The sequence below is a fragment of the Thamnophis elegans genome, chromosome 2, assembly GCF_009769535.1.
Source record: "Thamnophis elegans isolate rThaEle1 chromosome 2, rThaEle1.pri, whole genome shotgun sequence".
In the NCBI taxonomy this organism is placed as follows: domain Eukaryota; kingdom Metazoa; phylum Chordata; class Lepidosauria; order Squamata; family Colubridae; genus Thamnophis; species Thamnophis elegans.
Window position 1 is genome coordinate 10,257,582 of NC_045542.1, and position 26,404 is coordinate 10,283,985.

General features: G+C 39.8%; 1 protein-coding gene across 1 annotated transcript in view; it reads left to right on the plus strand.

Moving 5' to 3' along the window:
- WNK3 (WNK lysine deficient protein kinase 3) overlaps positions 1 to 26,404 on the plus strand; it is an 81,228-nt gene that overhangs the window by 45,637 nt on the left and 9,187 nt on the right. The window contains 15 exon segments of the mRNA XM_032210791.1: positions 100 to 1,297; positions 3,162 to 3,832; positions 4,931 to 4,950; positions 5,851 to 5,918; positions 7,291 to 7,430; positions 11,069 to 11,185; positions 12,899 to 13,054; positions 13,153 to 13,204; positions 16,710 to 16,844; positions 18,475 to 18,587; positions 18,590 to 19,300; positions 19,818 to 19,908; positions 20,418 to 20,542; positions 25,328 to 25,462; positions 25,601 to 25,794. Coding sequence (XP_032066682.1) covers positions 100 to 1,297; positions 3,162 to 3,832; positions 4,931 to 4,950; positions 5,851 to 5,918; positions 7,291 to 7,430; positions 11,069 to 11,185; positions 12,899 to 13,054; positions 13,153 to 13,204; positions 16,710 to 16,844; positions 18,475 to 18,587; positions 18,590 to 19,300; positions 19,818 to 19,908; positions 20,418 to 20,542; positions 25,328 to 25,462; positions 25,601 to 25,794 — 3,926 coding nt within the window.

Sequence of the window (26,404 nt, forward strand, 5' to 3'; positions counted from 1 at the left end):
TACTTAAAAGATTATTTTCTGACAACATTTTATAGGATAAAATCTTGATGCAAAAACAATCACTTTATCAACATCTAAAATATGTTTATTTTTTACCAGCCTCCAGATTCACAGGTATCCTACAGTGCAGAAAGTCAAGCTTTGGATGGATCCATCATGGGAGTTCCTCAGCAGATATTGACAATAACTTCTCCTCAGAATATACCTGCCTCACAGGTGGGGAATCAACACATGCCAACAAGCATACAGTTAACTTCTGCTGCTAGACTTGGTAGTCAGGCTACAGCTGCTGTCGGTTCGGTGGAATTAGAGACTGCTCCTGCCAATTTGGTATCTGCCAGTCAGTCCCCTGTGCTACATGGGCAGCCTTCAGTTCAATTTGTCAACAACATGCAAGTTCTTCAGTCAGTTCCACAAGGAGTTAGACTTATTCAACAACCCAAGCAAGTTTCACAGCAGGTGCCATCAACACAGCAAGTTCCTCAGCAGGTGGCATCTATGCAGCCAAGCCAGCAAATGGTTCCACAGGTGACATCATCTTCACAGCAGGTTTCTCAGCAAATTGCAGCTATGCAGCAGATTCCCCAGAAACTAATGGCTATGCAGCAGCCTCAGCAGGTAGCATCTATGCAGCCACCTCAACAAGGGGTGTCCTTGCAACAACCGCAGCAAATTCACCAGCAAGGGATGCCTATACAGCAGTCTCAGCAAGTTCCTCAACAAGCGCCATCTATACAGCAAAGCCAAACTGTTCCACATGTGGCTTCTACTCAGCAGATTTTGGAGCAGCCTCAGAAAATTTCCCAACAGGCAGCATCCATACACCAGCCTCCGCAAGTTCCTCAGCAAATTCTCCAACAAGTGGCATCAGCGCAGCAGCCCCAGCAGAATCCTCAACAAGTAACATCCACACAGCAGCCCCATCTTATTCCTCAGCAGGTTCCACAACAAGTGACATCCATACCGCAGTCACACCACATCCCTCAGCAAGTTCAACATCAGGTGACACCTTTACAGCAATCACAACAAAGTCCTCAACAGACAGCAGCCATGCAACAACCTCAACAGGTTCCACAGCAGGTGACGCCCATGCAGCAGCAGCACATGATACAGCAGGTGACAGCCATACAGCAGACACAACAAGGTCCTCCACAGGCAGCATCTATGCAGCAGCCACAGCATATTCAGCAAGTTCCACAGCAGATGACACCCATACAGCAACAACAACAACAATGTCCTCAACAAGAGGCATCTCTACAGCAGCCACAGCATATTTTCAGCAAGTTCCACAGCAGATGACACCCATACAGCAACAACAACAACAATGTCCTCAACAAGAGGCATCTCTACAGCAGCCACAGCATATTTTTCAGCAAGTTCCACAGCAGATGACACCCATACAGCAACAACAACAACAATGTCCTCACAAGAGGCATCTCTACAGCAGCCACAGCATATTTTTCAGCACGTTTCGCAACAGGTGACACCCATACAACAGTCACAACAAGGTCCTCAGCAAGCAGCATCCATACAGCAACTGCAGCATATTCCTCAGCAGGTGACACCCATACAGCAGCCACAACAAAGTGCTCAACAGGTTCCACAGCAGGTGATACCTATACAGCAACCACAACAAAGATCTCAACAGGCCGTATCCATACAGCAGCCACAGCACATTCCTCAGCAGCTCCACAGCAGGTGGCACCCATACAGCAACCACAAGTATCTCAACAGGCAGCATCCACACAGCAACTACAGCATATTCCTCAGCAGGTCCCTCAGCAGGTGACATCCATACAGCAACCACAACATAGTTCCCCAACAGGTGACGTCCATACAGCACCCACAACATATTCCTCAGCAGGTCCCACAGCAGGTGACACCCGTACAGCAGCCACAACAAGGATCTCAACAAGCAGCATCCATGCAACATGTTCCCCACCAGGTGACACCTATACAACAGCAACAGCTTATTCCACAACAGGTGACACCTATGCAGCAGCCACAACAAAGCCCTCAACAGGTGGCCTCCATACAACAGCCACAACATATTCTTCATATTCCGCAGCAGATGACATCCACACAGCAGCCACAGCAGGTTCCTCAACAGGCAACACCATGCAGCATTCACAGCAAATGGCAACTGTTCAGGCACAACAAGTGGCATCTATACAGCAGCCACAGCAAGTTCCACAGCAGATGATATCTATACAGCAGCCACAGCAAGGACAACCCACAAGTTCCACAACAGGGGGCATCCATGACTCAACCCCAGCATGCTCCTCAGCAAGTTCTCCAGCAGGGGATGTCAATGCAAATGGCACCAGGACTGCAATCTCAGCAAGTTCCCAATCAGCAGATTGGATCCCTGCAGATTCCACAGCAGGTAGCCTCCATGCAGCAAGTTACACAGCATGGGACCTCCTCCCAGCAACCTCAGCTGGTCCCCCAACAGGTGGCATGTGGGCAGCCAACTTCACAATCTCAACATACTGTAGCCGTTCATCAGGTCTCCGCTGTACCACAACAAATGACACTGATGCAGCAGGTCTCACAGTGCCCAGAAATATCCCTAGATACTTTGGGACCTCAACAAGAGCAGCAAATGACTCGATACCCATTCTACAAATCAGCATCCTTGTGTAATGCAACATACGTTATTTCATGTGCCTCCACAACAGCAGAAAGAAGAACAGTTTGTTCTCTCTTCTAATTCCAAAGATCAGTTGCCAGCTGTCTCTCAGCAAGACATGGAAAAGCATCAGCAATCTGAATTCTCAGGTTCAACTTCAGAAAAGGTGGCTTATCCCATCCAGACCCAATATCAGCTGCAAAGCCAGGAACAAATGATATATGCAGCACAATCTCCACACAACCCACCCGCTTCAGAGCAGCTGCACACCAGCTAGAGCCAACTAACCAGCTGCAGGGTCCAGAGCAGCTGCATGTCAGATGCATGTCAATTTTGCAGCACAGGGGTCAAATCAGGCGCCTTGCACAGGCCATTGGTTTATGCAGCTTCTGGAGTATATTCAGGACATTCTTTGGACCAGTCAGCATATGTTTATCAAGGGCAGGCAGCATATATACTCACCACATATATGGCTCAACCTCCAGAGATTCAGCAAGCTCATTTAACAGTACGGAATACTGATCACCAGGTTTTGCCGTGCATTCACCTGAGCAGTCATTGCACCTGTCGAAGGATGGAGATGCTGGCAACATGGAATTGCAGATCTGTTCAACACAATCCACAAAAACCCATCCTTACCCTTCTGAGTCACATCTGCCTGAACCATCAATATATCTTATCCAGCAAGATTCTAGCTTGGGCCACCAGCAGCTGCACCCACCACATGTGGCACATAAAATTCCAGAAGGACAACAGTCAGGGCCACAGGCACCTTTTGCTTCATCTCAGCCATCTTTCACGCCACAAATGAAACCACAACCTCCTTATCAGGAGTTTAGCCAGCAACCTATTACTCAGCCACACAAAGCCACAATCCCTCAATCTGCCCTTGTATCAGAACAGCCAGCACAAGCTTATACCATGCAACAATCTTTGGATGCGCCAGGACTGTTGAATCATGCTCCTCTCCTCCAGCAATCTCATGCATTTCAACCAATTGACAATAACCAACAGTTTATTTCTCCACCAGCACAATCAACATACATTCAACAGCAGACAGTATGTCCGAACTCAGTTTTATCTGCAGAATTGATTGTCCAGGAGCAGATGCCTATGGCAGCTACTTTGAACCAGCAAACAGCATTTACTGCTGTGAATGAACCAAACCAAGAGTATCATCAAGGACAAGACATTCCACAGGTACGCCAGTTGTTATATTTACAGAAAAAATAATCACTTTCTCAGCTATTTAATCCAGAGAAGGGCAAAGAAAAAAAGGTTTATTATAAGAGAACTCCCTATTCCTTGATAGCTGTGCAGAGTTCATCCTATGCTGCCATGGTCATAGGCTCTTAAGTGCAGGTTTACTATGGAAACATTTTTGGAGTAAAAAATCAAGGTGTTTTTTTAAAGTGTTTTAGTTTTCCCTCATCCCCACCTTTAATCTCTTGGAAAGAACTTTGTCTTTTGTTTGTAATTTTTGCCAAACCACCAAATCCATGAACATATTACTAGGGAGTGGTAAAACACATACTGTGCGCACCTCTTGCCAGCCAGTTGATTTTCAAGTCTGCTGCTGGGAGAGACGTGGGCGTATGCGCGGGGATGGTGCGGTCACACATGCATGGGGGGGGGTTGCACGTGCATGCGCAGAGGTGAGGCGGATACAGCGCCTCCCTGCTTTGTGCTAGCAGGCCTCCCTGAAGCCTCCTGGGACCAAAAGCATCTCCCCATCCCCTGCGCATATGCGCACAACCCCCATTTTTGGTTCCAGGAGGCTTCAGGGAGGCCTGCTAACACCTAAACGGCGCTCATGGGGGGAGCTTGGGGGAGTCACCTGCACAGGGGCAGAGCCTGGGCGGGGCATTGGATTATGGGTGTTGGCACGTGCGTGCTTTTGGCACCCGAGGGAAAAAGGGTCGCCATCCCTGTTCTAGACTCTTCTGAAAACATCCAGTGTTGGAGCACCCATGATTTCTGGAGGCAATTTAAAAGATTAAAAAATAGGTATAATCCAAGAGGGGTTGAGCATTCCCATGCCTTTCTTTGACTCTATGCCTCTGCTAACATGTTACTTGATTGCATTTGATCCTATTTGCTGTGCCATCCTGGTTCTCAATTACTTATCTCAGTATATGATTTGTCTCTTTTATCATCTTCACCCATATAATATAATTCCAACTGTGTATGGCCCCCTCCCCTACTTCATGATTCTTTCTCTGATACTTGACTTCTAATACCTATCATTACTTCAGATTTTCTTTCCTTCTTCTTGCTGACTCTGTCCTTTTCTTTTAGCTTCCTGGGCATTTTGCCCTGTAACTTAAATTGTATACAAGTATCACATCTCAGTTATCCTGTCTTCTTAATGATACAGTTCACCATCTTCTTGGATACAGCTTAAAGTTTTAATTTCACAAAAATTGCTATCTCATACCTTAAAATCCTTAAAGAAGACTGGCTTGAGCTTGAATCCCATGAAGCCTTTTAATTCTCTTAGCACTTAGATTATTAATGAGCTTTAAAAATAGCACACATATAGAAGAGGTTTCATTATACTATAAATCACTGGCTGTAGCAATCTTTGGATTATGTTTCTATGTGCCTATTGTACTGTTGCTTTACATATCTTTTTGTGGATTATTTTGGTTAGAACAATTATCTTTAGTCTAATGTTTATATCTGAAGGCTAAAATCACATGAAAAGTCCTGCATACTAGAAAGCAGTTCCTATTAATTTTTGAGTAGAAAAATGGCCCTAATCAGGGCAGCAGTATCAGTTGTACTTGGATGAAGTACAATAAAATCTGAGAAAGTTACAAACAATTGTTTCCTTATTAGTGATTGTAGCCTCATTTAACTCATTTAATGGTTAATCATTTAACCATCACTGTGCCAATATAACAATAATGAAGAGGTACTTTATCTTTCACGAAGATATGATGGTAGAGAAGACTATAAAATAATAAGAAAATGGCTACAATACCACAGTTAAGTAGCTAAGAGGAAAAAAGGAAACACAATACTGTGTTAAAACTTCCAAGGTAAAAATATTGTGCTGATTTATCTTTGATGCCTTAGCTAGTAAAACATGAGTATGTGCTATATCAGACACATAAACAATTTGCCTGTTCTGGAGTTAGTTCTTTTCTAAAAGGTTACTCTATTCAGAGGAAATAGCAAATGATACACATCAGTTACCCCCTCTCTCCTCACAGGTTTCCATCTCAGTATCAGATGAACCTGAGCATCAGCCAGCAGTTCAAAAACAAGAGTCTATTCAAGGGTGAGTTTGCTCTAAGATTAATTCACTTGGCTATCACAGCAGCAAAGGGGATTGGATTCAGCTGACATTATCCAAGAGTCAATATAGCAAAACTGGAGACTCCGAAGTGGGGGAAAGGTAGCTTAGAATATTATGCCCAAACTTGAACATTCTTTATTCATAAGTGAAGAACTAAGAGGACTGTGAGTGTGTCCAGAAAAGAAGATGACTTGAGAAAGTAATAGCTCTCAAAGAATGTGAAAAGAAAGATGAAATGTTTAGTAGGTTCTTTTAATCAAATGAATATTTTTTAAAAAACTTGTGGATTCTCTTTACTGAAATAGTTTAGATCAAGCATTTTTAAGAGTGTGTGTCTTTAACACTCTCTTTTAAGTTATTAAAAAAGTTTTTTGCTGCATCATTTAGTTTCAATACTTGGCCATTTCTCTGACTCCCTATGGCAAAATTACCTTCTGTAAAGTAGGCCCACATTGTTTTCTACATACTATTGCAGCAGAACATAACAGCAATGGCAAAACTCAAGCTACAACATCGCATTTGTAATGATCCGTATAGCTATGCCTTCCCGTCCTATATAGATATGTGCAATCTACCCTCATGCCCATTTTCCTTTGTTAGAGGACAGCATAGAAATAACAAACTGCCATTGAAGAAAGCTCGAATTCTCCTGTTCCCTAGGTTGGAATGTAGTGGGAGAGTGAAAGGATGTGTTGATATGCCCAAATCTGTTTTATATTTGAGTGAAATTGTATGGCTGTGGTTTTTGTCTTGGCATGACTCACATGGCCCTCACTCCCTCTATTCCAAGGTTGTGAGCCATACCTTATTAATTAATTATTGCAATGAGGACTTTCTGACTCAGAGTAATATAGATTAAAGATAATATGTTTTGACCCAGGTTTAAGTTAAATTGCATATTCTTTAAAGTTGTAAGTACAAAGTATCCCCAAAAGAATGATTGCCACCATTGAAGTAAGAAGACAAAATCTGTTTTATAATACAAATAAAGAATCAATTTGGTAGTTTTTCAAACATAATAATTTATACTATTTCCTTGTCAAAAGCATTTTCATCCAGTAGATATATGTGTTCAGCATGAGCAGTGAGGGACATTTTTATCATTTTTAAGTTACTGAACAAGTAGTGCCTGATGTGTTCAGCATGAGCAGTGAGGGACATTTTTCATTTTTAAGTTACTGAACAAGTAGTGCCTGCCATAGTCTATATTTTATTTTTTCTGCATTTATTGTTTTGGCTCTGACTTAAGTTATTGGTATATTGGAAATTACATTTTATACTTACTAATATTAGAAAGTTTAGGAGGTAAGGATATGCCTGTCTCCTAATGTTTCTATTTCCTTCCTTTGTTTAGCTTGGTACAGGACCTTCCAAAGGAAGGTGACTGGCTGTGACCTTCCATGCGGAAATGGCAAACAAGACAAGAGCAAACAGAGAAGGACCTCCTGTGCCCGACCAGAGAAGGGAACCAAATTTCAACTCACAGTGCTGCAGGTTTGTATATTTTTAAACTAGAGGCTTTTAAATAGAGGTATACAACAAAATAGCTGACCAGGTTTCTTGCCTTCTCGGACTTTATTTATTTTAACAAAGAAGTTACTAAAGTTAGCTGTGAAGCAAAGCATCATCAAGTAGCATCACTTTTCTTGAGAAAAATGCCACTGGCCTTCACATAGCAGTTACAGGAACACTTAATAAATAAATTAAAAACAGTGAGCAACTGCACCCCAGTACCTTGCTTGGAATGTGCTTAGAATAGACGTCAAAGATAATTTTGGAGAAGTAGAAAGTAAGCTTATCTAATAACTAATTGGATATCTGAGAGACCGCCTCCTGCTACATACCTCCCAATGGCCGATAAGAACTCACAGGCTAGGCCTCCTCCGAGTGCCGTCGACAATGCTGGCCGGCGACCCCGGGGAGAGCCTTTTCTGTAGCTGTTCCAGCTCTGTGGAACGATCTTCCTGTAGAGATCAGGACCCTTCCCACTCTCGCGGCCTTCCAAAAAGCCACCAAAACTTGGCTGTTCCGGCAGGCCTGGGGCTGTTGATCTATGAATTAGGTCCAGCCCTAGCTAAGCCGAATGTATGTTGTGTTTTTTTAAACTGTTTTCATTTCTCCCCTATTTGTTATTTTATTTTATCTCGTATTTGTAAGCCGCCCAGAGTCCTACGGGATTGGGCGGCATATAAGCTTATTAAATTACGAATTACGAACTAATTGTTTTATGACTGGCCATTTTATGGGCCCAATTTATATGTAGGCAAAATTTGTATTTGTATTTGTATTTTATTGGTCTTGTATGCCGCCCACTCCCGAAGGACTCCGGGCAGCTTACAATAAACAAAGGAAGGGGATAAATAGACAAATAGACAAACAATTTAAAATACACAACATTCATAGTTCCCGTGGGGCTGGCTATTTCTTTTAAAGGTTTTTATTTTCCATTTTATCATTTTCATACACTCACATATACTGTGCATAGCCGCGCCATACAACATTAAACAATAATCGCAGCAATTCCTCTTGTCAACAACCCAAAAAATACAAACCCAAATACCTCTTCCCCTCTCTATACACCTCTTTCTTCCACCCCCTCCAACTTTCTATCTTCCCTTCATCATCCTCCTCTACCCTACTTCCCCTCCCCCTCCCTCTTTCCCAATCCCCTCCCTCCCTTCCTTCTCACCTTCCCTCCCATCCTCTCTCCCATGCCCTCTACCCATCTTTCTTCTATCCCACTCCTCCTCCCCTTGGTGTATTTCCACTATATGTCAGTGTACTTAAGGGGCTGGCTATTTCAACAGCCCCCCGGGGGGTCGCCAGCCGACATTGGCTGGCAGATGGAATCTGGAGGAGGCCTAGTCTGTGCGATCTGATCGGTCTATGGGCGGTAATTGGCAGGAGGCGGTCTCTCAGGTACCCAGGTCCGATGCCATGTAGGGCTTTATAAGTAACGACTAGCACCTTGAAGCGAGTCCGGAGAGTAATGGGTAGCCAGTGCAGCTCGCGGAGGATATGTGTAACGTGGGTGTACCTGGGTGCACCCACGATCGCTCGCACGGCTGCGTTCTGGACTAGCTGAAGTCTTCGAACACTCTTCAAGGGCAGCCCCATGTAGAGTGCGTTACAGTAATCCAGTCTTGAGGTCACAAGGGCTGAGTGACTATCTGAAGGGCCTCCCGATCCAGGTAGGGTCGCAATTGGTGCACCAGGCGAACCTGGGCAAAGGTCCCCCTGGTCACAGCCAACAAATGGTGTTCTAAAGTCAGCTGGAAATCCAGGAGGACTTCCAAATTGCGAACCCTCTCTGAGGGGCGTATAATTTAACCCCCCAGCCTGAGAGGTGAAACTTGGCCAATCTTTGGGAGGGAACATCAGTAACCACTCGGTCTTGTCTGGATTGAGTGCCAACTTGTTTACTCCCATCCAGACCCTAACAGCCTCCAGGCACTGGCACATCACTTCTACTGCTTCGCTGAGTTGGCACGGGGCGGACAAATACAACTGCGTATCGTCCACATATTGGTGGTACTTAATCCCGTGCCGGCGTATGATCTCACCCAGCGGCTTCATGTAGATCTTAAATAGGAGGGGGGACAGGACCGAACCCTGCGGCACCCCATAATTGAGGGGCCTTGGGGTCGACCTCTGCCCCCGACCAACACTGACTGCGACCTGTCTGAGAGGTAGGAGGAGAACCACCGGAGGACGGTGCCTCCCACTCCCCCTCTTGCAACCGTCGCAGAAGGATACCATGGTCGATGGTATCGAAGGCCGCTGAGAGGTCAAGGAGCACAAGGATAGAGGGGTGACCCCTATCCCTGGCTCGCCAGAGATCATCGATCAGCGCGACCAAAGCTGTTTCCGTGCTGTAACCAGGCCTGAAACCCGACTGAAAGGGATCCAGATAATCGGTTTCATCCAAGGACCGTCGGAGTTGAGAGGCCACCACTTTCTCAACAACCTTCCCAACAAAGGGCAGGTTGGAGACTGGACGATAGTTGCTCAAAATGGCTGGGTCCAGAGATGGTTTCTTCAGGAGGGGTCTCACCACCGCATCCTTTAGGAGGAGCGGGAAAATTCCCTCCCGAGAGAGGTGTTAACTATCATCCTGATCCAGCCGCGTGTCATCTCCCTGCTGGTCGAGACCAGCCAGGAGGGGCATGGGTCCAGTATACAAGTGGAGGCACTCACCACTCCCATGGCCTTGTCCACTTCCTCAGGAGAGACAAGTTGAAACTCAATCCATGAAGTATGCTCCTTCTATAATCACAATTTTCTGACAGTGCTTGAGATACACTTTCAAAATTACAAATAATTCACTAGCACCAAAATACTTGCAGGATCCTGGAGAACAGGATGTAGAAGAGGAACAGGATTACATAATAGCATATCTTCAGATCTTATGACAACATCAATACAGAGATTGCTTACCTGAGCGTTAAGTCCTAGTGTTTTTACAATTCTGGTTATTGCTTGCAGTTAAAACAATGATTTAATGTTGCCATGCATTCAATAAAGTGAGTTCTACATATGACTGTATGAAACAGTGACCAATTTTAATTGACTCACAATTGGCTGAGTTTGTATATTACGCTAACACATAGGTTATATTTTGTAAACTACAGTGCTTGTGTTCACCCATAGCTAAGCAAAAAATAAAAACAAGACAAACCACATTAATTTTATTGCAGGTGGAGAATTATTTTCTCTGTTTCTGTTAAGAACCAATACTTTGATCAATCTCTTCTAATTCACAGGCAATATTTCAGATATGTGTGAATATTTATATTGCAGGATGAAGAAAGAACAGAACCAATTAGTTTCACTCTACTGACACAATGTTTCAATCATTAGAAGATGAAGTAGTCACCTATGATTCCTAATTCTTTTCTGTGTAATTATGATACAGTATATGACCTGCAATACATGCATTAAAAGAAAAAATATTGACAGGATTGAGCCTTGACATATTAAAGACAATTATAATAGTGTTTTGTTGTTGAACTGGTCATGTAATTTATGGGAACGAGTGGCAAAGTATAATTTACCTTAGATGTTAAAGACAGAAAAAATGTATTTTGCATCTGTCTAATAGCACAATGTCTTTTTTGTTGCTGTTGAATCAGGTATCAACATCTGGAGACAATACTGTTGAGTGCCAACTTGAAACGCATAACAACAAGATGGTTACATTTAAATTTGATGTTGATGGAGATGCTCCAGAGGACATAGCTGATTACATGGCAAGTTACATATGCCTTGCTTCAAAGTAGATAATTCCTTACTAATGGCATTCAAACCTCTTAATTTTTTTTAGATGCTGCATAGTTCAAATGCAAGTACCCTTTTTCTTCATGATATTTCACAAGTTATTAGAGCTTCCTAAAGCCAAATCTTAGTTTTGCAGCTCATATGCCTACATTTGATTTATTTGAGAAAATTTTGATACTGGTTTTGGGGTAAGAGTATTAAAATGAAGAGGATTGGGGGCTGTTCAAGGAATGTCTGAGAATAAAGGCTAGAAATATAACTGCACTTTACTTTTGGAAATATCACATTTGGAATCTCTGAAAGTTGTTAGATTCCTTTAGACTGGTAATATAATTTATATTTTAGTCCTAAATATTTTATTATTTGTTAAATGTATTCATCACTCATCCCGCCATGGGGCTATTCTAGGGGCAGGGAGGAGCTTACAACAGTTAAATGAGATTTTTAAAAATTAAACGATAGCAAAGTAATGAAATAATAAAATAAAGAAGGAAACTACAATAAAATGAATTTTAAAAAAGGAGGAGCAGGAAGCATGGGGGGGGGGGGAAATATGAGCTCAGTTAATTAGTCTAGCAGCCACCTCTAGTTGAAGTACTCCCCCATTGGGTCTGCAAGCCAGCTGGCAAAGCTAGCTTTTCAGGCCCTTGGTGGAAGGAGAGTGGTGGCAAACCTCATCCCATGGGGGTGGGCAGGTTGTTCCCCCTCAGTGCTACAGTAGAGAAAGCCTTTTTCCTGGATCCTGCTAGTCGAAGTTCCATGACCTACTGGCATGAATACCTGGAGTATATTACCTGGGTGTAGGAGACAAGGAGAAAAGAAACAGTAGAAAAACATTTAAAGAGTGGTCTACGTTTAAATTAGCAGAAGGAGATTTTGAAAGCATATACATGTCATATCTGAAAGCTAACTTTGCATCATGGACCTTATTCATTTTATTAGAAACTACTTCATCACATGGGATGTACTTTCAGGTGATGATTCATAGAATTATATCTTTCACACCATACTATAGAATTATTATACCAAACGTACTCATCATCTGTGAGGAAATAGTATAAGGGTATTGCTTCAAATTAAGTACATTCTATGATCAATTGATTAATTAGCTCATTTGAAATTTTGAGAACACTTAACAGATATTCACAAAATTGGCAATATTGGTGGACAAGGCTAATCACAAACCAAACATTCATCTGGAGACAAGTAGATGTTGCTGCTTACCATAATTCCAGGCCCCTAGATGATGCCCAGGGATATTTGTAAAAAAAAAATGATGTCAGAGATTAGTATTTTGCTTTGTAAGAAAGTAAAAAGATGGATATGAAGCCAGATAATATTAATATTTCAAAAACTGAGGTATTTCCACTAGTACAAAATATAATGAAGAACTGGACACTGGCATCATGTGAGAAGAGTTTACATTTCATAAAGGAACACAATACAGCATTATTGGGAAATAAAGCTTCAATAATTTTTTTAGAATACTTTTTTCAAGATTAATGTTCTTTTCAACATATTTTGTAATAACTCTGAATATTTGGAATGTGAATATTTATGGGTGAGATCTAATTTTCTACAGCCTATTGGAATGGGTGATAGCCAGAATTTGAAGAGCAAAATAAGGTTTGTATCCATATCTTCTATCCTGTTTCTCCCCCCCTCTTCCCTTTCCCACTTACTAGGTTGAAGATAATTTTGTATTGGAAAATGAGAAGGATAAATTTGTTGATGAATTGCGAGCTATTGTTTGCCAGGCTCAAGACATCATTTCTAGTCTTCCTATTGAAGAACGAGCCACTGGCATGGAATCTGCTCCTTCTGATCCAAATAACTGCCAAGTAAGTTAAGCTTCTTTAGTAATGCCAGTTTTCTGGAAAGATGTGTACTTATATTGGGAAACTCCCTTTTTATATTTATCTATTCATTTTTAATTCAGACAGGATCTTCTGAACAAGTTCAGATAAATCCAGCATCTACTCAAAGTGGCAGTAAGTAACTATTTTAAAACATTTAACCCTGCAGGACCAAAGCAACACTCTGAAACTCACAAGAATAAACCATCCTCATCTAAAAATAAATCTATGGAACACAGTGGATTTTTGGCAAAGGTCTATTCTCAGCTCTTTCCCCTTTTGTCCTTTCAATCCCCTTATGATAGTTTACCTTTGATTCTCTGGACTGCTGCAGACAGTCAGTAGTTGACTCTCTGCAGTAGTCCTGTTCATTTTATGGAATGTTCTAAACATTTTAATGACATCATAGGCTGAAGAATGGTAAATAATGAGCTCCTAATGAGTGTTGCTAAATTAGCATCATTTCTGGAGTTGGCTTGGTGGACCTTTAAGAAAATTTAGAAATACTAGGAGCCCATTTGGTAAAAGCTATGCCTCATAGACAGGTAAGTTGTATTCGCTACCAACTCCTTAAGATTATCCCTGGATTGAAAAAAGGGACTTACAACTGTTTTTCACACTTACAACCATTGCTGCATCCCCATGGTCATGTGACCTAAACTCAGATGCTTGGAAACTGACACATATTTATGATGGTTGCAGTGGCCCCGGGGTCATGTGATCTCCTTTTGCAACCTTTGGACAAGCAAAATCAATGGGGAAGCCAGTTTCACTTAACCACATGTTATTAACTTAAGAACTACAGTGATTCACTTCACAACCATGGCAAGAATGGGGCATTTAACAAATGTCTCACTTAGCAACAAACATTTTAGGCTCACTTGTGGTCGTACGTTGAGGACTATCTATATTAACTAGTGAAAATGTATGTCAAAGCAGCAAAAGACATTGAGTATTACATTTGCATTAAGGATAAAAATGGATGGCAGGGCAAAGTTAATCTTGAAAGGCTAGCAGCAATATTTTGATGAAAGCTCTGATTTCAGATTTCCACACTTGCAAATCCCTGTTGGCTCCTCTGACATTGGCCCAGGCCTGCACAGGACTATGCATCTCAAGAGGTTATCAAAGCTATCAACGACATGAATTTTGAGTGCGTGGCCATAATGTGCCCTGAGCTAATCATAAAATGGGTCATAATGCCAGCATTATGCCAACACCAGCAGCTGAATAAAATGTGCCTCCAGCCTTTTGACAAATTTCCTGTGAAAGTTGGCACACACTTAAGGTTTGGCATTATCGCCATTGCTGATAATTCACATCATGGATACCATCGTGCAAGACCTGTATCCTAGTTTCTCCTAGGCCTTGCTCCAGGACAATGATGTCCTACTCGCAGCTATTACAGAGAGCACTACTGCAGCACTGCAGTGCTGGAATGAACATTTTAGCCAATTTAGTTTGCATTTTAACATCCAGAAAGACAGCAAGGAAGGGAGGGAGGATTGATTCTAATATTCCTTGCCAGTTTCCCCCAAGGAAACTTAATGGAGAAGCCAACAGGAAGTCCAAAGTCACTCATAATCCCACTGCTTTTTAGTCCACCCCTGCTCATTCTGGTTGTCTCTTTAATAAATATCTCTGAAACGAGGACCCAATGGATTATGGGTTGTCTAGGGTGAAATATTTATGTGATCCTTTATATAATACAAAATCAGTCTGTTTCAAACATGGTTGATTTCATAATTTTGTTACAATAATTGCATTAACAGAACAATAGCAGTTTTATTATTATTCTCATCTGTTTTTTTGTAATTTTGTAATTTCACATAATTCTAACATGCATGTCTTTTAGGTCCCCAGAGTACTGGAATGTTTATGATTCTGGCCATAATCCAAAGTTCCATAATTCAACATCATCATATTTTGTTCCAACCTGGTTTTCTGTAGAGCTATTTGGCAATATCTACAGTTCTTTTGGGTTGAACCAGCCAATAAAGCTACTAAATAATATTAGGATACAACTTGCAGAATTTTCAGCTATTGTGCTGGCTGACAGTTTTGGGAGATAGAATTAGCAGGTTGGGGAAGACTGAGTTGAGTGATAATTAGTTGTGTTTATAAAGCAGAAATCTTATCGTATGTGAAGACAATTGTAAAACATATGGAGCTTTCAAAAGCAAATTATGATGGTTACTTGGTTTGTTTAAATCTTGGTGGAGCTTGATACAACTCCACCACTAATAGAGATAGCCACTAATCCTGCAATCTATGGTGTGAGTAAAGTTATGGATCTTTTTCTGGGTTAAGTGATTAATGACACAATCAATGTAAATTTTGATAAAATAGAAATATGTAGTGCAAGCCAGATGTGTATCAGAAATCCTTCTCTTGAGAAAGAATAAACTCTGGATTAAAAAGAAATCTGTTGAATTCATTAATAATCTGAGTATTTTATTGATTACATTTTAGACATCTTTTTTCCTTTGTTGATTTGAGTTTTGTTCTATGGAAATTAAACTCATGATTACTGTCTGATACTTCAGCAGTGCTATTGATTGATTCAGTTGAAATTAAATAATAGTACAAATGAATAAAATTAATTAATACCGAATGGTTCTATTGAAGCAGGATCAATATATCATGTACCAATACATTTAATAAAGATGGTGTGTCACCACACAAAGGACAGGGGTGTTGCATAATGCAAATTTCATATGTATATGCAATTTATGATAAATATGGTGGAAATATGGCCTTGAAAGCATTGTTTTTACTAATGAACATCTTTGAATTTAGGCTTTGGGATAGGGTGGTATCAAGCATCTGTAGAATTTAACCGATTGTTCCTCCAGATATTCACAACCTGTGATCTCAGTGTTGTATTGTTTTCTTGCAGTTAATGTTGTAAATCACGAATAATGAGTTTCTTATGAAGTTAGATGGTCTCTAAATTGAATTAATTAATACATTAACAATGAATAAACAAATGTGTCTATTGTCATCCAGAAGATGGATAGTTTTGAATAAACAATTTATACAGAAAGGAAAGAAGAAAGGCTTTTATATTTCATTAGTAGCTTCTAAAGAAACACTACTTTCACATTTAAAAATGCATCTAAATAAGGTTTAAAAAAACCATGTAGGAAGAAAGTCCACTTTTCACACAGTGTCAGAATTAGTATTTACTCCGATGTACACACTTTAATGTTCCCTTATGTCTATTAACCCTAATCCTAATATTAATCCTAATATTAAGGATTATCACAGGGATTCTAATTAGTTGGATTACAGTGATCCAGGCTTGGTGGGGGGAGATTATTCGTGTTCATCAATGTACACATTGGTCATTTTAACTCTTTAAAAACAACTTTTCTTAGGCTCTGGGAACAGAAATTATGAAAATCCAGGAAAAATAAAACTCTTTCCATGTGCTTACTATCCACAAGTGTGACATGAACGCCCATGCATATTGGAAATCATTTTTTTCGCCTTCAAATCCAGATCTCTGGATAGCTCTACTGATTGTCATATTATTTTACTTCTAAGATTCCTTTTTTTTTGCAACAGCAGTGCTGTTTTTGTAATTATCTAAACAATGAAGTAATCTCCCCTTTTTGCTTCTCTCTCCCCTTTTTAGGTGATGCTGCTCCCCAGTCATCCCCTGTTGGCCGCTGGAGGTTTTGCATCAACCAAACAATAAAGAACAGAGACACCCAGGCATCTTATATCCCAGTACAGTCAATGAAAACTATTCAAGGATGTCAGACAACAGGTGAATACATGGTTTAGTTTTTAAAAAGGCAGATTTTTTCTTTTGGGGTAGTATAATATCTGGGTGATTTTGAAACTGGGCTTTAGTTAAATAAGAGTGGCTCAGATTGCAAAGAATTAGGGGAATGGTTGTGAAGAACAGCAGACCATTTGAGAATCTGCATTTACTTGAAAGGAAGGCAATATGAATTTGAAACCATGCCCCATCCCTCAGAAGATTAAACAAATTTACAAAAAGTCTTATTTGCCCTGTGATCGCATTCCCATTTTGAAAGCAAATTATTGGGAGGGGGAGGAGAATAATAATAAAGTTTCGCTATGAAGATATATTCCTATGAATCTCTTCATAGGAAAAATACTTCATTACTTTAGAGATAGCCAATCCAGTTAATAGCGGTTATTTGATCCTTGAGATCCCAGCTTCTTAACACAATGCTAAAGTGATTATGTTCATATTTGAGTGACTGTTTTCCATTTTATGGATATTTCACACTTTTTATCCTTTTTTTCAATCACTCTTAAAAAACATATTTGCTTATTTGTTTGTAGCCTTATTGATTCATGCACTAATTATAGTGACAGAATTAACTTTGCCATTTTTTACTTTCTTTTCTTAGATTAGTATGGTGATGGATAGTCATAAAGAATGACAGCATAAACTATATAAAATCAGCTTTAATACCTGCAGCAAATATTCTTGTTTTAATAGAGAACACAGCATAATCAGCTTCATCCATATTCAGTTCAATACTGAATTTGTGTCATCACTCCTGATAAAGAAAATTAGTGATTTAATTGGCATTAGGGTTGGGCAAGATAAATATATCACTGTCTTATAATAATTAACATTTTACGTATATTTAATAAAACAATAAACTTTCCATCTTAATAAAATTTTTTTGGAAATAAGTAAAAAAACAATCATTTTTCCCAGACATTAAATATTACTGTTCATAAAATCTTGTTTTCTTCCCCTCCGCTCCCCTCCCCAACCCATCCTTTAGTTTTTACTGTGTATTTTTTATTACTTCTAATCCAAACGTCTTAATGAGATGTAGCTTAAAAAATAGATAAATATTTTAAAAGAAAAAAATCAAGACTATATCACCTCAAGCAAAGTTTTTGTTATTTCAATGTTTCTCTCTGGGCTCTTCCTGTGATATATTTTTGCCCTGACTTACCTATCGGTGTTCTTAAATATATTGGGACTGCAATGTCATGAGCCATGCTAACAGAGAATTCGGGAATCTTGGTTTTCAACATATCTCCAGGATATGTTTCAGATTCATAGGGCTTGATTTCCTAAACAACTCTGAAAATAGTGACATCTGAATTTTTTAAACCATCTCCCCGTTGGTCATAATAATCTTTAAATAACTTTTACTGTGAAATGTTACATTTTAGGCCCCAGATTGCTGAGAGCAATATGCTGACTCTGGAAACCGCTTAGAGAGAGTTGTGAATTTCTATGAAGCGGTATATAAGTCTAAGTGCTATTGCTATTTTAGAAGAGACAGTAGTAGTAACCAACGTGGAGATCGGCTTTTAAAGTTTTATTAATAATATTTTTATTTTTATTTTTGGGGGAGTTTTATTTTGTCAGCCTCAAGTGTTTATCTGTTTTGTTACAGATTGCATAAAGGAAAGTACAAAAGAAGAGACACCCAAGATTGTTCACAACCTGTGGACAATCTTAGTAGCCAACATAAGCCTAGCCCTTCTTTCAGTTCAGAGGATTTGACAAGTGACAGTGTGATATCTGAACCCCAAATTTTGGAACCTGAACATTTAACCCTTTCTCATGAAGCAGAAAGCAGCACGGATAAATTACTATCTGCCTCTACAGGTGACAATACTAGTGCTACTACTTACGATTCAGAGGCTTGGCTGGACTCTTTGCCAGCAGAAACTCAGTCTAATGGAGCTCCCCTATCTTCATATGTACCTCATCCGGCATCTGTTGTGAATGAGTTGAATTTGTCCACGGAAGCCTTTGATTCCACACTAATGTCTTGTCAGACTTTGATCACTGAGGAAGCAGAACATGTAATAAATGCAGAGCAAGCAGCTGCTTTGGCGCAGACTCCGAGTCAGGAAGGAATTTCCTCCACATCCATTCTGGAATCAGACAGTGAGGGCCCCCCTAAGATGGATTTTGTTGACAACAACATCAAAACTCTGGATGAAAAGCTGCGGACACTTCTGTATCAGGAGCACAGCTTGTCAGGCACTTCTCCTGAGAGCCAAAAAGACACACAGTGAGCGGAGTCTCCATTTTCCTCATCTGCTGAAGATACTTTTCCTGCCCGGGACATTCTGAAACACAAGACACTAATTCCCCCCAAGAGACCGATCCCCAAGCTGCTCATTCTATCCGCAAGTCATCCTGATAGCTTGCCAGTGGTGAGACAAGAGGCCATGGTTATTACCTCTGCTCCCAGGGATCTCTGCAGTCATGTGAGTATTGACAGGGTTGGTAAGGGCTAAAAATTGTTTTGCCCACTAAAGAAATACAGAATATTGCTGAATGACTGTATAAACTCATCTCCCTCATTGATCCTGGCAAATGAAAGGTAAGCCTTGACTCCACACAGATGGTTCCAACATATTTTTTTCCCTACTCATCAATTTTGTAGTGTGGTTTTTGAATGGGAACAGAAATCTGTGTGTGAAATCAGGAATCATGGGGAGCAGAGATCTGCTTATATGTAAAATTAAACAGGAAATTGATTTAATAAATGAATTAAATGGGTTTTAAAATTAGTTTTTAAGCATTCCTCATTTTTTTTCACTTAACCAATTAAGATTCTCAGGAATTGAACATTCAGATTTGTTTAGAGATTTGCTGATGTAACATTAAGTAAGGAGGCGATCTTTAATGCATCTGAAGCTCAAGTGGTGTGAAGTATCCTCATCCTCTTTTCAGATATTGTTTCTTTTCTACTTGCTCCCCTGCTCCCCTTGTTTTGTTCAGGAGATGTCCTTGGAGGCTTCATTTCCTGAGAATCCTGTGGCTTGTCCTGCTTCAGAATCAAGTGGTGGAGCTGTGCACCTGCATGCAGGAGGTGGATATTTTGGCCTAAGCTTTACTTGCCCTAGTCTCAAAAACCCTATTAGCAAGAAATCCTGGACTCGCAAATTAAAAAGCTGGCATACAGGCTACGGCAGACCAGCTTTTTCAAGAAATCAAAAGTCCGGCAAGGTAGTGTGCTTACAGTCAGGGATCTAGACTAGGTAACATCTGTTTTGATTTCTTTAAGTATGTTTATCTTTCCTCCTCCTCTTCCTCCTTTTTTTTTTAAAAGAAAAATTGGGCATTTCCTGCAAATCCATATATCCCTGTGTAACATTTCATCTGTCACCACTTTGTTTTCCTGTTTGATTAACCAGTTTTTTTCATTCCCACATAGAAGCATAGGTCTTGGATATTTAAAAAAAAAAGCCTACATGTATACCACAATCTTATTTTATAATGTCGTACTGATGTTAGTGTTCACATGGTCACGGATTTACCTGACCTGCTTTGTTTTTCCTTTGTGTTTGTCCCCCCCCCCCCCCTTTAAAAAAATCACAGCAGAGGAGATGACTGCTGATGGTGCTTCTGACTGGATTTCTCTTTCTGAGCAAGCAACCAGAGAGAATAAAGCATTGGGTCATTCTAAATCTGGAGCTGGATCATTCCAGCGAGGCAGATTTCAGGTAAACATAATTTCATTCATTCATTCCTACTCAAATATGTCCCATCCAACAATGATTTATTATTGGGATCAAAAATATTTATTGTTGATATGTTGAATAAGGATGTATGTTCTGCAACAATTCTTGTTGGCTTTTTCAGCAAGTGCATAGCTGTAATAATTACTGGAGGTATTGAGTTAGGCCCAACTGGTTTACCTCCTAATGTGTTGACTTCAATTCTCATATTGACGATTGTGATAATTGAAAACCATACACTTGGAAATTGCTAAAGTTAGGAATCACTGTTCTAGGTGGCATATGTTTTAAGTAATTCCCTTTCACTTTGGACAAAAGGTAAAATAACTGAAGCTCAGGTTTTGGTTATAGCTTTATTGAAATGATGATAACTGGTTTATAGTTTTTTGATGTATTACGAGAAGCAGATGAGTATCATTTAATGCATGTTTCATTGCTAGCTCTTCTGTATTACTACAGAATTTGAGATGCAGTATTTTGATCAGGTTTATATAGTAACACAAACTTGTAGCTGTAAGCTACAAGGTTGCATATGAAACATTGATTCAAATTTGGAGAGGTTTCTTTGAGTATAAAACTGTTTCTTGAAATAATTGTTTCAAACTCAAAACAGGACACTTCAAATTCAAATTCAGGGTTGTCTGAAAAAATGTATATCGTCACTGTATTATATCTCTATTATGAGCCAATTAACTAAAATACAAACAAATGAACCTCCAAAAAACATAATCTGAGTCGGTTTTAAGTACAATCCAGGCAAAGTAATCAATCTTTTCTAATAAACATCGGATTCAGCACATTTATTAAGGGTTGTTCTTGCAATTCGTTATTCATAGTTTCTGGTATTTCTATCTCCCTCCCTCCTTCCTCCCTCCATTTTCTCTATCTGCTTCTCATTTGCCATTTTGAAGAAATTTCCTAGCTTAGTAATTAGGCTTAGAAAAAGGTCCCTTTGCATCCATGGGAGTCCCCCCCCCTCCTAATTGTTGCAGTTAGGAGATGATTCTCATCAGTGTCACAGGATGCAGGAATATTTAAATTATCTCTCCCCCCCCCTGCACGGATCATGAATTGTGTTTAGGAAAAGAACAGCCGTTATCTTTGTTTTTTTTTTTTTTAAAAGGGCTTACAGAAGAAGAAAATGGGTCAAGAAGATGAAGTATAATTCATATTTGAATCTACTGCAGAGTGGAACTTTCCTATTTTTGGCATTGCCCATCAAAAATGGGAAGTCTCAAGTAGAAGGAACAAATTTTGGGATAATACATTTATGCCTTAGAATAGATGAATCCTCAGTTTGTCTTTTTAAATTTAAATAAAAATGCTTATCCAGTTGTCACCAAAGACAGAGATGCTGGTTCTGACAGTGTCTATATGATTCCATAACAATAGGATGAAAGGACACTGTTATATGTTACAGCAGAATATATATAACTATATCTATATCTTGTATGGTACTTTATAACCTATGATGGCTCTTTTGCCTATTTAGCAGAGATGTTTCACAGTACTCCTTATATTTTATTTGAGATGCTAGGAGTATAAGTTAGACTTTTGGCACATCTACAGTACTTCTCAATTGTAACTCCTTCCCAATCAGTGTCAATACTTTGTTCTAAATCATCTGCAATAGGCTTTGAAGGGCAAATGACAAAAATAAGATAATGCAATCATACCATAACCTCTGCTGCTCTTATATGTGTGTTGTGATGCATCTAATTATTGATATATGATAAGAAAAGGGATGAGAGATTGTATCTCACTCTACCTAAATCTGTTTTAGAAATTAGGGTTTTAGTTTCTTCAAGTCTTTGTTATCTGGCTTTGCAGACGAAGAAAATTTTGACTTTGAAACTAGTCCTTAGTTTTAATGCAATACACATTATTGATATCTCCTGAGGAATGATGTATGTGTGAGATTCATGCAAATTTCTACCTGCAAATTTGTGTAGAAATAAAATATTGCTTCAATGAACTCCAGTTTATATTACAATTTGTTTACATATAGCAAAATAGTTAACTCAGATAATATTTACTTATTTCTTCAATTTATATGGCTGGCTATTTCAAATATATGGCTCTGGATGGCTAACAACGAATAAAAATAAGATTAAAAACATTATACAAAGTAATAGATCCATATATGCACATATCAACAGAGCAGCAAAACTAAAAAGCCAAACAATAGCAATTAACAGAGCCATGATATGGACTCAAATACACATTCAGAGCCCAGGCTTAGTTACAAAGTCAGGTCTTCAAGGCCTCACAAAGCGAGTAGTGTCAGGAATGATGGTCCAGAGGGTAGGTGCCACAACAGAAAAAACTCTTCCTGAGTCCTGCTAGGCAACATTTCCTAATAGATGGGACCCAGAGCCTGCCTCTCCTGCCAGATCTAACAGGATAGGTAGATCATGGGAAAGAGAAAGAAGGTTCTGCAAGTACCCCTGCCCAATGCTTAGCTATATAGATAACTACGAATAGCGTGAATTGAATCTGAAAGCATAATGACAACCAATGATGTTTGCAAAACAAAGGTGTCAGATGCATGAAATGAAAGGCAGCTGTCACGCTTGTGCTGCTGCATTCTGTACCATTTGTAGCTTCTGAATCTTCTTCAGGGACAGCCCCATGTAATGCACAGTCCCACCTGGAAGTGATCAAGGCATGAATTATTATAAGCAGAACCTCCCAGTCCAGGAATGGATGTAATTGGTGTACAAAATATAATTGTGGAAAAGCCTTTCCATCTATGCCTGCCTGTTCTTAGAGCAGGAGCCAGGAGTCCCAGAGGTTTCCCAAATTGTTCACAGATTCCACCTGAAGTAGTGCAAGCCCATCCAGAGCTAAAAATGGGGGGCCCTTGGAACCAGTGGCTCCTAAAACCTAGAGCCACTTGGCCTTGCTAGGGTTGAGTTAAAGCCTGTTTTTCCTCATCTAGACTCAAAAATATAGACACCGGAATAGAACATTAATGGCATCACTCAGACAAGCCAGGGTGGAAATATAAAACTGAGTTTCATCTGATCTCTCACCCTGGACTTTTGGATTATCCTCCATGTAGATATGTAGGAGGAGAAGAGAGAGAACTGAGCCCTGTGGCATCTTACAAACTAGGGGCCACAGGCTGGACCTCTCCCTCCTCCTGATCAATACCATTGGAACTAATCCTGGAGGAAAGAGGAGAGCCAGCAATAGAGTGTTGCCCATTTTCAATCTGCTGAACCTAGTCCAGAAGAAGACTGTGGTGAAGAGTGAGAAGCAAAGTCATTGCAGGAAGCTAGATTTGCTTAATGAGCCATGGCACAAAAGGTTGTAAATCAGGTGCAACTCAACAACCACATTGCTTAGTGACTGAAGTTCCAGTCCCAATTGTGATTGTAAGTCGAGGACTGCTAATAAATACATTGGAGCAGATTTATGTCTCTACTGTTCCTTATGTTCTTTCATACAACTGAAATTATTTCATGTTCAAGATGGCTGCTCAAATACATACTGTATTTCTTCCTGCTGTCCAATGTACTTGTTAATTGAGTACTTGTACCTAGATTACATTACTCAGATGTAATCCCTTATTTATCGTCCACAAAGTAAATCAGGAGACTTCTATGTGCTGCTTTGTGTAGAGTTAAGTACTGGACCATTAATTTGTTTTGGCAACTGGGGAAATCTTCTATTTGAAAGTCAATTACAGAATTGGCTTAGATATTCATATATAATTCTAATGTACAGATAGTCCAACCACAGTTGGGACCAGAATTTTCATTGCTAATTGGGAAAGTAGTTCTTGGATTTTTCCCCATTCCCTGTTTTTCCTTTTTTGCCATCATTTTCTGTACAGCTCTTTCTGTTCTTTGCTGCAGGAGCATTTTGCTGTCATCCAGCATCTCTTTGACGATGAATGGCATTCAGATGTCTATTACATGGTCTTTGGGCTCTAAATTGCTCTAAGTAATTTCCTCCTCCCTTCTTCCTCAGTCCATTGCAGAAAACAATTGTTTTCTTCTTCATTACATGGTGGCAGATAGTTTAGTTTGAAGGCTTTTGGGGGGAGGCTTTATAGAATATATTGACACTCATGAATTAAATGTATTTTTAAAGGAATATATCAAGATTATAAAGTCATGATTTTTAAAATTATTACACTCTGTAGCTTTTTCTTCGTTGTGGTCTAATCCTCATACATATTTTACAGGGTCATAGAATATGGTTTTTTTCTCTCCCCACCCTTTTTTGAATGGCTTTTTGGCTATAGAATTCAGGTGTGTTTATATAATTGTAGTTCAAGTCTGAGTTTACATGGCCTGTCATGCTGTTTTTCTGTTTTTTGAATGGGATGCATTTTTTCTCTCGTTCAAAATATATTTTAATCTGTCTTGGATGAACAATAAATGTTGAATATAGTATGTTTATAATCTTTACTTAAATTTATTTACTTTGATTTACATTGTTTTAAATATATGGCTATTCATTTAAAGCATTTTGAAGAGAAAGGTTTACAATTTAAGTGAATGAAATAAAATATCTGCCTCCTTGAAGTTTCTACTCATTCTTAGTTCCTTTTAATTCCACTACCAAGGGACAGATGATTAAATAACATAAAGTTGAAGACAAGTAATTCTTTAAATGTGCATAATGAAATGCATATATTATTATGCCCTGTGAGTCTTAAATCCTTTTCAATAGTGAAGCAGCTCATTTTAAGCTTCATTTTTGTAGAACTCTACTGAATTAACCTTCCTTTCTTCTCTGTCTTTTCCCCCTCCTCAGGTCATCACAGTTCCACAACAGTTGTCCTCAGGTGTTTCAGAAAGTGAACTCTCTGAGATGTCTCCTTCCTTGGAGCTTGGAACAGAAGAAGCTGTCCCAGAGGAAGAGAAATGGCTACCCTCCCAGTGCCATGGGTGAAACAGATGCATGTTGCACCACCTTTGAACAGCAGGAAGTGGAAGAGACCTCTGCTACTGCAAGCTGTGTGCAGTCCTGCTCAGAGCCATGGTCTAAAGGGGATGTGATCCAGAAGCAACATAGCTCTGACAGTGAACTTTCTGCACCCATGGGTGGAGGCAGCCTAGAAGGCTGGGAGTCAACCAGCAGTCTCAAGAGGAAAGGGGCGGCACCCACCCAAAGAGGCGTAGTTCTCTTTTTTACTCGGCATCTTCTCCAATGAGTAGTGATGATGAATCTGAAATTGAAGATGAGGACCTGAAATTGGAGCTACAGCGTTTGCGGGAAAAGTAAGGGCACTAAGATTGAGTCTTATACTATGAAGATTTAACATTGTGTCTCATCCCAGTGAATTACTAGATTGTGAAAAGAGTGGGATACGGGACAATTATATTTTTTGCTCTAAGCTATTTCTTGTGGTTTCTGTTTCAGGATAGACTTTGTCTGACAGAACTTTTATTTTGTTAGTCCAAAATGATTCTTTTTGTTCTCTATTATAATTTATTATGAATTACCTATTATCATGAAGTTGTCTGCCTTTAATGGTCAGTCGTAAGTTATGTATCAATTACTCAACTGAATTTACGTAAGTTTGTGCAAAAATGAATCAGTACATTTAAAAGGAAAAACATTACCGTATTTATCGGCGTATAACACGCAGTTTTAAAACTAAAATTGCAAGCTTAAACCCTGCCTGCGTGTTATACGCCGATACTGCGTGTTATACGCCGGGTCCACTGTTCCCTCTAAGGTGCGCGGCCGCGCGGCCGCGCACATGGCAAGAAACCCCCGCGCAGAGGTTTCTTTCAAAGCAAACGTGGGGAAGTCCTTTGCAGGCAGCTAGAACTGGCTGCCTGCAAAGGGCCTCCCCAAACTTGTTTCAGCGCAAGCTCTCAGCCT